The sequence below is a fragment of the Natator depressus genome, chromosome 19 (assembly GCF_965152275.1).
Source record: "Natator depressus isolate rNatDep1 chromosome 19, rNatDep2.hap1, whole genome shotgun sequence".
NCBI lineage: Eukaryota > Metazoa > Chordata > Testudines > Cheloniidae > Natator > Natator depressus.
In genome coordinates, this window is record NC_134252.1 from 6843834 (window position 1) to 6860742 (window position 16909).

Genomic DNA, 16909 nt, shown 5'->3' on the forward strand with positions numbered 1-16909 from the left:
ATCAAGAAATAATTTTTAATTCAGCTTTTTAGCCTGACATTGGTACTTTTTTGACCTGAAAGCTTCTGACTCAAGTGCCAATCCTGTAAATTCCTCTGGGTGAACATGAGAGCCTCGGTGGGTCAAAATACTCGGGCAGAGGTCTGTCCATTGCATCCTATACTGTAAATTACTTTTTGACCCAGTAAAGGGTGTTTTGTACCTTTTCCACTTTCCAAGCCCAATATAGCTGCAAACATTTTCTGCAGGTTACTGGGTAATGCATCATCTTTAAATTGATCAACTGGTTTAACCAGAAGTAAACCTTACTATAGTATTAATTGCTATAAAGAAAATATTTTGTTTATATTCTGAATCTGCTTTGTGCCTGAAATTCTTCAGTTATCTCCACTTTCTCTGTAAGTCTGATTCTTGGTATATTTTTCACTGTTTAAATTCTGTTTTCTCTTGAATTAACTGTTAAATTAAGAATACAGGAGAAATATGACTCTTGTTTTAAAAAGTTCTGTTTCACCATGTAAAGCAAATAAGGTGTGAAATTAAAAAACAAAAAAAAACACTAAGGCAACCTTTTATCTTGGAAGTGGGAGAACTGACATCTTATCTCCTGGTTCCATAAGCACTGAGGGACAATAGTTCTATCTAAAGCTAGGGTCTTTTCAGTGTCTGACTAAAGATACCAGCACACTATCTAGAAAATTCAGTGTGCAATAGATGAAGCAATGCTAGACAGGCAGAACTTTGGAGATTTATAACTGGACATTTTCCATGAGTTGCTAATAGGAAAGTGGCTATGACATTTTGTCATTGCCTGCCAGGTTTCCAAGCGTATCTGAGACTTTTGTGTGTGTCAAGGTGGATGAGTAAAAAATAAATGAAACCAAAGTTAAGAATTTATGTAGACCACCACCACAGCAGCAATTTACCCTTGTTAAGGGATGGGGAACAAATCTTTAAGTGCTTTTTGTAACTTTTTTTCTACAGTGGTGCATTACTGAATGTCTTTATTGTATGTTAAATTGTATATGTACTATATATGTTTATATTGTTGTATGTAGTCCAGTTCTTTTATAGCTAAAGAACAAAACAAAAATTAAATAAATATTATGCTAACAATGAGAACAGAGTATGATTGTTCCTTTTCCCATAGATATGTTAGGTGTATGATTTAAGTAGATGGTTTGCTGGTGGCCCTATGGGATTTTCTGAATCAGTGCTGTAATTTGTCACAGTGCTTTTCTTGAGGGGTATAACATTTCAGCGGGAATTATAATGGAAGACACAGTGAAACGATAAACATTTCTATCCATATAATTATTTGCAATTCCCATTTCAAGGAAAGTGAAACAGTGACAATCTGTATCCCAAGCATTCTAATAAATAGCTTAAAAGAAAATGAATTGACAAGTTGACTTGTCTCCCACTCTGCAATCTTAGGCCATGCAGGGAGAGTCTATAGTGGGTGGGGGGGGGGAAGAGCTATCCAGTCTCTACAACTGTGAACAAGAGATGTCATTTCAATTTGAAAGTTGAAGGGACCCTCCCGCTTCACATCCAGCAAAGGAGCCTTTCGCTGGTGTCCTAAAACGCTCCCGTGGATTGCCTGTTGAAAAGGAAACACTTCACTGTCACGGGACAGTCTCTCTCTTCTGGGCACCTGGAAGGGGAAAATGCAAAACCAAACAGCCCCTTCCCCTGTGTCAGAGTGTACCATGATGGGCACTCTAGACGCTCCTACCCTGCCGGGGGAAGGCGCAGAAATCGGGCATGGGGCGGTGTAAAATGGCCCTTAGGCATCATGTTCCCTCCTGGGGAGCATGTGGGACTGCGGGTGGGAGAGGAGGAAAATGCAGCCCACGCTGCCAGGAAGCGGCCGGGCTTGTGCCTGCTGCGAGCGGAGCGTTGCCCCTTTAATTGTGTCCCCAGCCCTCGGGCGTCTCTGTCCAACGCCCACGTCAGCAAGTACCTTTTGTTTCCCTCGCGCTCGGGCTTCCAGGGTTTGGGGCGGCGGGACCCGCCACTTGCACTGAAGCCACACAGAGCCCGGCCCGCGGGTTCGGGGATCGCGCCTCCTGCTCTCCCCGGCTCGGCGGCTGCCGCCCGCGGAACCCAGCCGGTAAGTGGCGGCGGCGCAGCCGGGGGCTGCCATGGCCCCGGCCCGGCAGCGGCGGGCTCGGCGGACCCGAGGCGGGCGCTCCCCGCAGCCGAGCCGCGCTCGCAGGGAGAGCGAGGCGGGCGCCATTTGTAGCCCGGGCGCCGCCGTGAGGGGCCGGGAAGGGCAGCCGAGGGGCTGGCGGGAGCTCGGCGGCTGCGCAGCGGGACGGAGACCGGGCAGGGGCGGCAGGTCCCGGGCTGGCCGCGGGGCTTGGAGCGGCCGGGGGCGGGGCAGCCCCGTCCCGAGCCGCCGCTCAGGCTCCCCCGAGCGCCCCTCGGGCACGGACGCTCGGTCCGCTCGGCCAGGTTGGCGGCAGCGCCTGCCCGGATCGCGGCCCGCGGGCTCCGAAGTCCCACGGTGCCGGCCTCGCCGGGCGGGCGAGTCTAGCGCCGTCGGGCGTCCCTCGTGCTACCCTCGTGCCCGATGGCGGAGCAGCCCGTTCCGCCTGGGCGTGCGGGTGAGAGCCGGGGTCCGTCCCCGGCGCCGTGGGGCGGGGGGCTCGGGGGCCCATTGGGAGTTTGTGCGGCCGCCTCCTTGTGCCGCGCTGCGCCCCGCGGTCAAGAGGAGGCGGGCAGAGGAGGGACTGTGTTTGCGGAGAGAGGGACGGTGCGTTGCAGCGCTACTGGTTCCTCAGCGTGTCCATGCAGAAGGCGTCTCCATCCCATCCCCTCCCCTCCTTCTCTCACCCCGCTTCCCTGTGATGGGGGAAAGACAGAACTCTCCCCCCGCCGCACCTCATCGGGGTCTTACACGTGCGGTCGAGGGAGCGGGAAGAGAGCACCTGGACGCTAGTCAGTCTGATAGCGCCACAGCCCTTCAATATCGGCTTACGGATGATTCTGGCTTATTCTGCTGTACTTGTATATCATGAAAAATTGCTAGCAAGCTACTCGAGTCTGCTCAGGAATGTATTCTTTGCTCATATGTAAATGTAATACATCTAGCTTCTCTCTAATAAATGTATTGTTCATTTCTTACATAGAAAGGCAAGAAGGCTGAAATGGGATTTTTAAAAAGTCAGTAATAGCAGGTATGTGTTTCAGACTTTGAAAGGTGCTTTCCAGGCACAATAAAGCATGCCATCTAGCCTCTTCTGATTTGAAATTCGTTTTTAAGGCGTCTGATACAAATAGTACTGACATCTGGACAAATCCAAGGTTTTAGTTCAAGCAGTAGCCTAAGGATAAAGAGGTTATAGCATCATCAGTGCAGTATTATATCCACTTCAGGACAAAGACCTCATCATTTTGTTGCCAAAGATTTCTGTTTCCAGCCACCAGTGAACATCACCACACATGTTTAGCAAAAGGTAGCATTATGTTTCTCCATCTTCACGTAAGGAATCCATGTTGCACCTGCCATGCATTGATATTCATTCTGCTGTAACAGTAGTTCATCTTCCTGTTGTGTGGGGGTGAGTAGGGGGTTGCTTATTTTCCTTTTGTGACTTGATTAAAAATCATTGTCACCTTAGGTTCTTAAGTCTTCCAGATATTCTTATTGGTTTTCTTTTTTGTTTGTGTTCACTTCTATATAATAGTAAGAATAAAATATTTTTTTTGATTTAATATGATTGTTCAAAAATAAAATTATTTTAAACTTTAACCATGAATATCTGCTTTTTATGTCTCTTTAGATTTAAAATAGAAATGTTATGGAGAGTATTCTTCACCTAGCTTCCGTTTAATACAGTTACATGGAAGTAAAAAATCTATACTTTCTCTTTTGCATGCCTCATTGAGAGAAGAGTACAGTAGTCAGGAGAACGCCTGTAGGTGCTGAAGAAGAACCATTCACATCACCAGCATCCCATATAATATATAGTACTATATAGTCTAGTCACTCACTAGATGATCATCCCAGTTCTCTGTACTGCCATGCTGGAGATGCAGATTAATCTTTTCTGGTCTGACTCTCTGGATTAGTAGAGAACGGCACTGTGGAAAGAAAAAGGACCATTTAGACTCTGTCAGAGATGTGGAGAGCACACTACTTTATCCAGTGGGAGGTGGGGGGGGGGAGGAAATAGGAGATGAAGATTCTTGCAGCATACAAGATAGTGCATGTACATTAAAACAGTAATCTGGCATACTGATTTAATTTCCTGATCATTGATGTCTTCTGAACATGCATTGTGATATTCAAAATACATTTCTGAACTGTGAAGATCATGTTCATAGTCTGTCTTGTATCACTTAGTTTTGATGATAGTTTGTGATGACTGTCATTCATACACTGCTGTTGAATTTCACTCTATTTTTAAGAGCAATAAATTCTAGATTTTTTTCAAACACTACTTCATGAAACTTCCAGTCATTCAAATTTTATTCCCTTCATGCTGCGGAACCTACAGATATATATAGTACCCCCAAACTGTACTATTCCATCATAGGGTCTCTTCTGGCTTTTGTATTTTTAAGGGATAATTTCATATCTGTTCACTAAAAATATTGGTGTGGGGGCAATCAGAGTAATCCTGTAGTTGGCCATTTAATACATGTGTTGGATTTACAGCACCTATATTTTGCTTTATGAACTGGTAGGACTGCAGAATTTGCCAGCTCCTGGTGAGAGAGCACCTTTCATTGCTCTGCAGTGATCTTTGTGTAACTGAGTAAGGAGCAACGTTGAAAGATACTAAAGCCAGTCCTATATTCAGCCCTTTTTGCCAAAGAAGGTAGCTCTGACATGAGCTCTTGAGGGACTGGGTAGTGGAGAGAAAATTCTGGTGGTAAGGACATAGTAGACTGCTGCTTATATTTTCTTTTAATATAAATTGATATTAGAATACCAAAAATGGGATAGTGCTTTTAAAATATTCTATTTCAAAATAACAGTGTTATTTCAGTGGCTAAATGCTGACAGTTTTATGTTCCAGCACCACCCACTCTTTATAAAAGACTCTTCACTTTGGACACTTCTAAAAAACATTACTCAACTAGATTTTTTTTGGTCACTTCTTAGGCAACAACGTTGAGAAATTACTATTTGTGTATTAAAAGTTACATTTGTGTAGCGCCATTCATCCCACAGGAATCGATAAGACCTTTCCAATTTATATATTCAGGAATAACTTAACCCACTGGTAAGTGTTACACAGCAGCTTTTTACAAAACACATCAATAATGCATGACAATTTAGAATAGGAATTGAGCAATAAAATTATCCACTGAAAATGGAGGGTGACTTTAGGAAGGCGGAATGTAAATATCCCAGTGGGAATGTGACATGACTCTACAGGCTAGGACCATTTAACTCCTACAAAAAAAGGAATATTAGTGATCACAAATGGTCAGGTTCTCCTCTGAAAGGCAACACCTTCCACAGAGAGTCCCATAGCATCATGCTAGTTCATTGTTTCATTATTGGTTTTGAAAAAAGATTACCACTTACTGAAATGACAACATCACTTGTGGCAGTACCTGGATTTTCCCCAGTGTCTTAACCAAATACTAACAAAACCCAATCCTGCTTAGTTTGTGAAATCTGTCAAGATCACATCGTGAGGTGGAATGGCTACTGGAATACCCACAGAGGTAAAATCTTTGCTCTGCCAATCAGATTACTTCTTTCACGTTGCACATTTTATAAATATAATTTTCAATTTTTTTTAGAGTAGTTCTTGTTTGCCCTTCTCTGGAATGGATATTTCTTCTCATCCATCTCGCCTCCTACAGCAACTGAATGAGCAGCGCAGGCAGGACTTATTCTGTGACTGCAGTATCCTGGTTGAGGGGAAGGTCTTCAAAGCACATCGAAATGTGCTGTTTGCCAGTAGTGGTTATTTCAAAATGCTCCTTTCCCAAAGCTCAAAAGACATGAGTCAGCCAACAACTGCTACCTTTCATATGTTCTCCCCTGATACTTTTATGGTCATTCTGGACTTTGTGTATTCAGGCAAGTTATCTCTTACTGGTCAAAATGTGATTGAGGTAATGTCAGCTGCCAGCTACCTACAGATGACAGATATCATTAGTGTTTGTAAGACTTTCATTAAATCTTCACTGGACATCAGTGAGAAGGAGAAGGATCGCTACTTCAGTCTTTCAGAAAAAGATCTGAACAGTAATGGAACTGAGAGTCCATGCTTATATAGCACAGAATGGAGAGTAGAAAGCAGTCCCCCACATTCTCAAATGGACTCTGACGTAGGGGTATCTATGGTGGGTGGAAATTCCTGGAGTAATTGCACCTACTACTCCGCTTCACAAAGGAACACCCAACAATCTCACTTGACCAAACAGACTCAAAGACGGCATTCCATAAAAAAACGTATGAGGCAGCTTGGATTGCCACAGTCCACTGATGTCCCCCCTGGTAAATCAAGGAAACTTGGAGATAGAGCTTCAGATCCTACTAACCACATTTCTCAATCTGAAGAGCAAACTCAGCTTGATACAGAAGTTGACTTTGCCAATGCTGGGTATCAACATGGTCTGGGGTCAGAGGTGTTGCCAAGGAGCTTGCTAGAGACCCAGCAGGAGTATGAATCATCTAGATCAGCCAACAAGTCTAAATCATCAAAAGCAGATGAGCTGTATGCAAGTATGCCCACAATTTTAGGTGTTATGGGGAGTTGGATTGAAGGTAAGAGTGAACTAAACATTTATTCCTTCACTATTAGGGGTTCTTATATGTTTTTTTCTGCTGAATTTTTGGTCCAGAAATTGATTGAACATTTAAGTCAATAAAAATGATCAGCTCTAGAAACTGAAAAATTAGTTACAGTTATGCACTACAGTGAAATCTGGAATCACCTTTTTAACTAATGCCCGATAGTAACTCCATGGTTATATTTTCAGATTGCAAATCATTCAGACATTCCCATATTGATAAATCATTGTAATGGCTTTGAAATCCTGATAAATGAGGCTCCCAATAAAATAACTAAAGTTGCCTTTTATATTGTTGCTATGAACAGATTTTTATTTATTTGTCCATATTAATTTATAAATTGTGTCAGGTTCATTTTAAAAATTGCTATGAATCATCATGTGATAATTCTTACAGTAGCAGCGGCCAGTCAGTTTCTCATTCTAGAAAGACATTATTAACTTTCTATCTTGGATTCCCTTTTAATGAAGTGCTGTTGCCTCACTGAAAACTTTAAAAATAAGTTCCCTATAGAAAGGATTATTTTAATAACAATTGTCCTGCATTTGTTACTTCTAAGGACAGATGCAACAGACCTTTACCAATACTGAATGCCATGATTAGTTAGCAGTGCTAATGGGGTGCTGGAACTAGGGGTGCTGGGGGTGCAGTAGCACCCTCATCGCTTGAAGTGGTTTCAGACATATATAGGGTTTACAATTTTGTTCAATGGCTTTCAGCACACCTATTACTAAAATTGTTCCAATGCCACTGAGTGCTAATACCAGCGTCTACAGGAGGAGTTGTAAATTGATGGACTACTACATGGAACAGCCTCTAACAGAAAGATGATCCTATCAGAAGACTAAACATCTAGTTGATAACAATGAGTGAAAGAGGGCATTGTGTTAAATGTAGCTGATATGTGTCTTTGACTAGAGCAGAATGTAAACTGGCCACTAATTAGTTTAAAGAGAGTCTTCAAACTTGTAGGTTCTCTCAGGTATGCTGTAAAGATAGCTGAAAAAATACATAGCACTCCTTCAGGAAAGAATATTTCATGTTGTTGACCTTAATTTCTTAACAGGATTCTGCAAATGTATAGTTGCCATGGGGAAAACGCACCTTTCAATTGTTATCAATGCATGTACAAATATGTTGTTATATGACCCTTACAAGCAGAAAACAACTGTACCAGATAGTGCAAAACCCTGTTGTGATTCTTTACTGTTTAGAGTTTTATAGGCTCTTTTTGACTTCTTAATTAGACAAGATTTCCTGCTAATTGTTTGAATTTGAGGAAAAATTAATAATTGTTTTTGACAAATCATCCAGTTTTAGCAATTAAGGGTGGACTGATCCTCCAATCTACATTGTCATATCTCAGTGGATGATTGGTGCACTTCACTGACTTTGGGTTCAATAATAAAAATAAATGTAATCAATTTTTTTAAATTATAAAGTATACTATATATTTTTTTCCACAAATCCACACAAATTTCCCTTTAGGGAGAGAAAGGGAGAATGAAAGAACCATACATGATAGATGCTAATCACATCACTTAATGCGCTACCAGAAGGCACATACACCACAGTGATGTGTGCGATATAAGAACCTGTATAGGTTGGAGTTGCTACTTTAAAGGCATAAAGTTCTATTCTACAACTAACTGAGCACATCATTACAGGAAAGGCAGTCTTAATAAGGAGATCAAACTACTGTACCTTTGGTTAGAGTTTGTAATACCATATCTAACTTTCAGGTGCTAAAACTTGTCAAGTCCTAGGTTTTTATAGCTTTTGCTGCTTTCAAAAAGGGAGTACCGTGGAGTTGCAACAACCTATGCCCAACTTATAAAGAGTTCATTTGTCAGGTAATTAATACATTTGAAAAGATTATATATAATGATGTCTTGATGACTCCTTGCATAAGTCATTCCTTTGTCTTTATATATTTTCAGGATTTTTTCCTATTATGTAGCTTGAATTTTCCTTTGATAAGAAATTAAGGGTGTGGACATACAACTCCAGGTAGACCTTCTATATACTTCCAAAATTTAAAAAACACTATATTTAATAAGATCTCGACGTCTTCTTTGGCACTTCATTCCCCTGTGTATGTGACCTCTTTTGCTAGACACTGCCTCCTAGAAATTGACCAAACCCTTTGCAGTGAGAAAGGGTTCAGTCATACTCTTCTGTTGCAAATATGCATCAGGCTGTTCTTATGACTGATATATTCTAAATCCAAAGTTTTCAAACTGCAGGGCGTGCCCCCCTGGGGGTGCGGGGGGACAAGGAATGTATTCTGGAGGGGCATGAGAAGTTGCTCTGCCTTCAGAGCTGGGTGGCCAGAGAGCAGGAGCTGCTGGTGGGGCACCCAGCTCCGAAATCAACACTGCTGCCAGCGGCAGCGCAGAAGTAAGGGTGGCAAGCTGTTGCCCAGCTCTGAAAGCAGTGCCACTGCCAGCAGCAGCAGAGAAATAAGGGTGACAATGTCATGCCACACTTCCTCAATAATGCAATTTGTGCATCTGTGTGGTATACTGAACTTTCACAGTAGACAGAGCTCCAGAGAGAATGACACTAGCAAACTGTCTCTGATTTGATGGGCAAACTCAGGAAAGTGGTACAAAACTAAAACTAACTTGGCGGCAGAATAAAATGGGTTTATGTTTTTTTGTAATGCAAAGTTAGCAGCCATTTCACTGTTGCCCACAAAAAAAAAAAAAAAAAGGGAAATATATGTGTTATTGAATATGCCTGGCAATGCGGTAGTTTGAATTACTCATCTGGTAAGACAGAGAACAAGCTGTACAGAACTTCTCAAATAGGACAGGAATTGACCAGTTCCTTCTCTGTCTCACCTGCTAGCAGGAAGGTAAGTACATTTTTCAAAGTTTTCCATGAACAGTCCACAGTTCTTTTAAAAAAATCAAAAGGATAATAATAGTCCTTTCCTGTTCATTTATTCTCATCCTTCTTTGGTATACAGACTACTAAAGCAAGATTTGTCACTTCATCTCCTTGAGCTGGTAGGGACTGGCAGCATTGCAGAAGCAGCATGTTCAGCCTCGGGGTTACCCTCATGATTGATACAGTAGTGTCTGACTCCAGAAAATTCCTTCTGCCTTAGTTAGTGTTACAGGGTCATCTTAGTCAGACCTGCATCAGATGCATGGCAGTGCCTAAGTTTCCTCTCTTCTGTGCCTCTGGGATAACCACGCAAATAGAATTTCAAAACAAAATCTCCCTTCTGTGGTCTGGTTTATTAATATACCAGTTGAATTCCAGTATTTGCACTGGAAAGTCTTTCCTATCCATACCTCATCCTCTGACTTCTACAGCCCTCCCACTGAGGTCTGTGAGTAGTTATTCCATTTTAACCAGGTTCTCAACAGCCTTTCTGCCAGGATCTATGAAAAGTTATTTCAGTCTTTCTTGGCTGCGGGGTTCCACAATATTTCTAAGTAGTCTCTGCCCCACTCAGGCTCTCTCCCCAGTCCCTTAGCAGTGGAGGCTTAATAGCCATTCCTCTTCCAGTCTGCCAGTGAAGAAACTCCCTGATCCCCCATTCAGATCTCTTTCAGACTCTTCTGTCAAAAGGCCTTGCTGTCCTCCTAGTCGCATGTCTCCATACTGTCAAAGGGACTGAAGCCCTGCAACAAATGTTCTGGTGAAGCTTGTCCTTAGTGGCCCACCATGATGCTACATTTGGCTACAGAAGGTTGCCATTAGGTACATCTTGAGGTGAATTAAGGGATGGATGGCAGCAGGGAAGTCTTATACTGAGGATTGAGAGACAGAGTTTCATGATTTAAGTATTTCAGAGAAGACAAAAACTGTCATCATCTTACTGGATTTCTTTTTCTATCACTTACAATCTCCAAGACTTTTCTGTGTGAACAGAAGCTATTTTTTATCTATTTTATTCTGTTTGCTTGATTCATTTACTGTTGTCACTATCTAGTGTTCATGATATGACAATTGCTTCTATAGTAACAAAATCCAATGTCAGAAACCTTGGATTGTGTCAACACTACTGTACACAATACAGCAGGAGAGTAAGGCTGTCTAGAAAAAAGACTTTCTGTGTACAAATATGCTAGTAAAACATGGTGGGAAAATATCCCAGATTGGTATGTGACTAGTTAGTGAGGGTTTTTATAAAATATATTATCTAAAGGTATGCAAGTAAGGCTGTGATTCTTTCATGCTGTGGGTAATTATGTTAGAAATTCAGTGTTGATTGGAAAGATCTGCAATTATTTCAGTTTTAAAAAAAAAGTTGTTTTCCTCCTGCTGTTCATAATCAAAATATCATTTATACATCAGAAAAATCTGATAAATGTGGTAAGTCTGATACACTTCATTTGGGTTTGGAACTTTAGTTATTGCTTTTCTCCCACTACTAAAAAGAGCATGAAACTTTTAGAAATTAACAGGACTGTTTTGTAACAGATGATGTGAGGTTCAAGTGCCCATTTTGTACCCATATGGTGAAGCGGAAAGCAGACCTAAAGCGCCACCTTCGTTGTCATACAGGGGAGCGACCCTATCCATGTGAGGCATGTGGGAAAAGATTCACCAGGCTAGAGCATCTGCGTAGCCATTTTCGAACAGTATGTATATTTTTTAACATATAAGAGATTTTTAAAAAATGTTTGTAGCATAAACCTGCCAGTCACTTCTGTAAATAATCAATAGGGTGAACTTTAGACTATTTGCTTCTAAACATTTCTAAATAAACTATTGTGTTGTGATTATTGCTTGGATTTGAAGAACTCTGATTATTAAGATGAGCATGGTGCTTGTGTCTTCAGAATACCATGGTCAATTATTGTATGTTATTCAAATACTGAAAAAGAATATATTGAATAACTAATGCTCAAATTAAATGATAGAATGTTTTCCTGTTCCAGTCTGGTATTTTAAAAGGTTTCCCAATGTTTATCTTTTCTCCCTCTTGCAAAATGTTATGTCCCTGAAATGACCCCGTTTGTGGGCAAACTCTTTTTAAGCTTCTCTGCATCATTCTGACAAAACACCTCAGTGTCAAAATCCTGTTATCACAGTTCTCTGTCTCTTTTGAAGAAAGATCACTAATTATTCACAACTGTGAAGTTGTTTGTGAAGTGGACATTTTATTTTTTTAATAGGGATTATGATGAGACTACCAACCAAAACAAGATTTAATTCCTAGTTTTCATAGAGGAAAAAAAGCACTGAATGTTGTTGACTAGCTCCCATCTCTTTCCAGTAATTTTTGCATTCTCTTCCACCCGAATCATGTGGTTCTAGTAACAGCCTTTCATCTCTACAACACTAGTTTACATCTATCTCACTTTGATAGTGACCAAGAGACATACCATTCCAAAGCTGTGTGGTGATCTATGATGAAATTAACTGATTTTCTCAGTACTGTTCAAAAAAATCAAAACCAACATTTGTACTAATTGAAAATCTTGCTGGAAGTCCCAGCATAGAGACTGAGGACTTAGTAAGTGTGGAAACTGAATTACTTTTTCAGTCTCAGAGATAGTCTTTCCAGGCCAGACTCAAAAGCTTTTATTACTGGATTGTCTAACCTTACAGAAGAGTTAGATGACGTAGCAATAGAAATTCCTATCTGCCTAACCCCGCTTCTACACCATAGCTTCTGTTGTTGCTACAACTGGTGTAACTCACCAGTGGCGAATTATAAGTAGAGCCTGTTGCGGATACAAATTTATATCCATGGAAGGATAAATTTGTATCCACGCAGGACTCTAATTATGAGCCCTAATTCACCTAGTGTAGACCAAGCTATTGGCAAGATGAGTAGTGCTGGGAAATTTGTGCCACTCCTGTTTTTGGATTAATAGAGGGCTTATATCAATAGTGCTGACAATCCAGCATTTTTTCAGAAGCTCTACATCCTATTTAGAACGTTCAGCAGATATCTTTCTCAACTTAGATGTGAATACAGTACTCATTATACTGTGCAATTGATATTCTTCTCAAAGATTCTTCCCTGAATATGTAACATATTTATTAAAGTACATAATGTAGTTTGTCTCTACTTATGAAAGGAAACTGGTTCTATTACATCACAGAATTGTTAAATTTAAGATATAAAATCTGAAAAATAACTTGTATTTTTGTGCTGCTATTGGATAATATTTTTTATAAATTTTAATTTTCAGATTCATCAGGCTTGTAAGCCAATATGCAGAAAGTGTAAGCGCCACGTGACTGACATGACAGGGCAAGTGGTGCAAGAAGGAACAAGGCGCTACAGACTGTGTAATGAATGTCTGGTTGAAGCTGGCATAGAAAGCATTCCTATTGACTTGGAGGCTGAACAATCACTTGGGTTTTCACCAGAAGAGGACAAGGATTCTAGGTGGCACTTTGGTGAAGAACACAGAACTAAGGAAGTTGTGGAGGAGGACTCTGTTGGCTTAATCATCCAGGAAGTTGATGATAGTGAAGATGAGACTGAGAAAAAGGAAGTAAAGCCAAATATTAGTTAGTTGTGAATTAATTGAGAATTAGTAAATCTCACCATTACATTAATTTTTTGTGTCTTGTCCAGGAATCCCCATATCCCCAGACTCTGGTTAACAAGCAAAGTTCTGTCATTATGACTGTGATACGATCTTATTTGCATGCTTTGTATTCTTCAGAACACCAAGATCTGTGACATTGGAAAGAATTCCAAGACAGAATAATGAACAATTCACCTTTGAACTACTAGAGGCATGAATAACTTTTTTATTAAAATATTCCTTAAAGACTTTTAAATGAAGGAAAAAAAGATTAAATTCTCACCAATACTTGCTCTCTCTTTAAGAAACATTACACCATTTAAAAAGCAATCATTTTTGCACAAGTTCTAAGTGTAGTTACTCTTGTTCATATTTTTTCATTGGATGCATTTTTCATCCAGCAAAATAGAATGAGAATTAAAATACTCTGCCACTGTGAAGCAGGAAGGGAATTAGAGGTTTCAGAGTAGCAGCCGTGTTAGTCTGTATTCTCAAAAAGAAAAGGAGTACTTGTGGCACCTTACTCACAAATTTATTTGAGCATAAGCTTTCGTGAGCTTCAGCTCACTTCATCGGATGCATTCAGTGGAAAATACAGTGGGGAGATTTATATACATAGAGAACATAAAACAATGGGTGTTACCATACACACTGTAACTAGAGTGATCAAGGGAATTGTGTCACTCAAACTGCTCTGTAGCCAAGGGATCCATTAAACTTTTCTTATGTTTTGTATTTTGAAAGAATCTCAGTATAAGCATATGGTACTTTTATTTTCTTATTTTGAAAAAATCTGTTACAACTCATTCATCAAATTTATCTTTCAAATAAATGAGTTTATGCTAGTCTTCCTTATTACAGCAATTTGTGTTTGTATATTAGCTGCAGAACTTTTATTTAACAAATATTACATAAAATTTAAAGAAAAAATATACCGTATTTGAGTTCTTGGATTTTCAGGACAAATATACTTTACATAAGGCAGAGCTCTTTTAACTTTTTCTGGTGTTAATTCTACTTTTATGATACCTAAGTGAAACCAAGAAAGACACAACTTGTAAAATGTATGCTAATATTTTTTATATTGACAGGTTTCAGAGTAACAGCCGTGTTAGTCTGTATTCGCAAAAAGAAAAGGAGTACTTGTGGCACCTTAGAGACTAACCAATTTATTTGAGCATAAGCTTTCGTGAGCTACAGCTCGCTCAAATAAATTTTTTATATTAGCAGCTAACTGAAGAGAAGGAGATTTTAATCTCCTTTTTCTAGAGCTAGTTTACAAGATAAGACTATCTGTCTGGCCTCTGAGCTACTACTCCTCATATTGTTGCAAGGAGTTCCACCCCCAGCAGAGCTCTTCCTACCAATCAATCCTCTCTGGCTTCCAACTCCAGGAGAAACTTTCTTAGCCTGAAACACTAACTCAAAATCTGAGAAATATGAGACCTAGCACTAAATAAAACAACTATACAAACTAATACCTATGTGGTCTCCTTTGCAGAAAATTTATGTACAAAGCAAGAACAAAAATCTCCCTGTCTGCAAGAAGCCCAACAGTTCAGAATGTGGGCTATTCCTAGCAGGTTTACTGAAACCCTTAGCAGGTTTACTGAAATAAGAGCTCTAGGAAAGTTGTCTTAATCTACAATCCCTGGGACTCTGCATTCAAAGGGTACAGATGCTAACATCTATTCTGTAATGTTGAGTGAAAGTGTGGATTGATCACCAGGGTCCTGTCTGACAGATTAGTGCCATGGAAAAAGTAGTCATGCTTTAAGGAGAATGGAACCTTGCGCCCAGAAAGCAAAAGTATTCCCAAAAATCTTCCTGAATATTCCAGTCAGGCACACAAGCAGTAGTTCCTCATCCCCACAACCCTTGCTATCTGTGCACAACTATGTGATTGGATGTTCAGAACAGTTAGACACAATGTGACTCTTGAAAATTTTAACCAAAACAACATGTAGATATCTATGTGCTTATCTACTGGTTTAGATGCACCCTGTTCAGTTCCTGATAAGTGATGAGCCCCCAACTCCATTGACGTTGATGTGAATTCTGGGTGTTCAGCATCTTTCCAGATCTGGGCCCAAGCACTAGGGCTTTGAAAATTCAGCTGTTAATTTCCAACCTAGATTAAACCTAATATAGAAAAGTATTGAGTGTACAAACAATTGGTTTCAGAGGGAGGTTTTCCCTACATGATGATGATTTTTAGCATAGTTTTAAAAAAGAACTAGGTAAGTTCATGGAGGTTAGGTCCACCAATGGCTATTAGCCAGGATGGGCAGGGATGCAAAACCATGCTCTGAAGTGTCCCTAGCCTCTGCTAGCCAGATGCTGGTAATGGGTGACAGAGGATGGATCACTTGATGATTACCTGTTCTGTTCGTTCCCTCTGAAGCACTTGGCATTGGCCACTGGTGGAAGACAGGATACTGGGCTAGGTGAACCATTGGCCTGTCCCAGTATGGCTGTTCGTATGTTCTTAAAAAATATCAAGATATCATTTAGAAAGATGAGTACTGCTTACCTAAATTTACAGACTAAATTAAACTGTAGAAAAATGAACTCACATGCTACAAAAATCTGAGGACACATATAAAAACGGTTTAAAATTTTGAATGGATAGGAATGAAAGATTCTCAAGTATTACACTACCTTTAACATGTTGAGTAACCTTTAAACACTATCACAAGGTGCCCCAGTTTTTGTGGAAAGAGAGAGCTTATTCTTCCTGTTCTATGACATTACTTAGTTTCTGCTGCATAATACAATGGTTCTTTTGTTGCAAGTATAGTTGAGACTTATGGTCCAAAGCCCCAATCCTGCAAACTGCTCTAGGCCTGCACAAAGCCCCACAAACATCAGGAGGCTCCTGATGAGTGGAAGGGGTCTACATGCACAGAACAACTTGCAGGATACAGATTTCAGAGTAGCAGCCGTGTTAGTCTGTATCTGCAAAAAGAACAGGAGTACTTGTGGCACCTTAGAGACTAACCAATTTATTTGAGCATAAGCTTTTGTGGGCTACAGCCCACTGCATCGGATGCATGCAGTGGAAAATACAGTAGGACGATTTTATGTACACAGAGAACATGAAACAATGGGTGTTACCATACACACTATAACGAGAGTGCTATTACCAGCAGGAGAGAAAAAAAAACTTTTTGTAGTGATAATCAAGGTGGGCCATTTCCAGCAGTTGACAAGAACGTGTGAGGAACAGTAGGGGGGAAAAATAAACATGGGGAAATAGTTTTACTTTGTATAATGACCCATCCACTCCCAGTCTTTATTCAAGCCTAATTTAATCTGGTATTCCTTCATTTATATTATACAAATATTTATGATGGCACACTACAGAACCAGGAAACTGACGTTGTGGAGAACAGTAGTTCTGTTAAAGCTTCCAGTACCACTGTTTTCTTGACAGGTTTCAGAGTAGCAGCCGTGTTAGTCTGTATTTGCAAAAAGAAAAGGAGTACTTGTGGCACCTTAGAGACTAACCAATTTATTTGAGCATAAGCTTTCGTGAGCTACAGCTCACTTCATCGGATGCATGTTTTCTTGGGTCTATCATTTTTTTGGCACTTGCAGATTGATTATGCAGATGATTTTTGACCTTACA

At 40.3% G+C, this 16909-nt stretch overlaps 1 protein-coding gene across 1 annotated transcript; it reads left to right on the forward strand.

The window, feature by feature from the left end:
- The first annotated feature begins 2008 nt into the window (after positions 1 to 2008).
- LOC141974454 (zinc finger and BTB domain-containing protein 8A-like) lies at positions 2009 to 14051 on the forward strand. Its single transcript, XM_074934186.1, has 5 exons — positions 2009 to 2116; positions 3138 to 3185; positions 5770 to 6742; positions 11210 to 11370; positions 12934 to 14051. Exons 3-5 carry the CDS (start codon positions 5797 to 5799, stop codon positions 13261 to 13263), a joined length of 1437 nt encoding a protein of 478 aa, XP_074790287.1. The 5' UTR covers positions 2009 to 2116; positions 3138 to 3185; positions 5770 to 5796; the 3' UTR covers positions 13264 to 14051.
- The last annotated feature ends 2858 nt before the right edge of the window (positions 14052 to 16909 follow it).

Bases quoted from the DNA above. Each gene is read 5' to 3' on its own strand.
- LOC141974454 (XM_074934186.1), top strand. From the start codon at position 5,797: ATGGATATTTCTTCTCATCCATCTCGCCTCCTACAGCAACTGAATGAG. The intron at 6,743-11,209 runs GTAAGAGTGAAC...GTTTTGTAACAG, and splicing joins TATGGGGAGTTGGATTGAAG to ATGATGTGAGGTTCAAGTGC. The intron at 11,371-12,933 runs GTATGTATATTT...TTTAATTTTCAG, and splicing joins TGCGTAGCCATTTTCGAACA to ATTCATCAGGCTTGTAAGCC.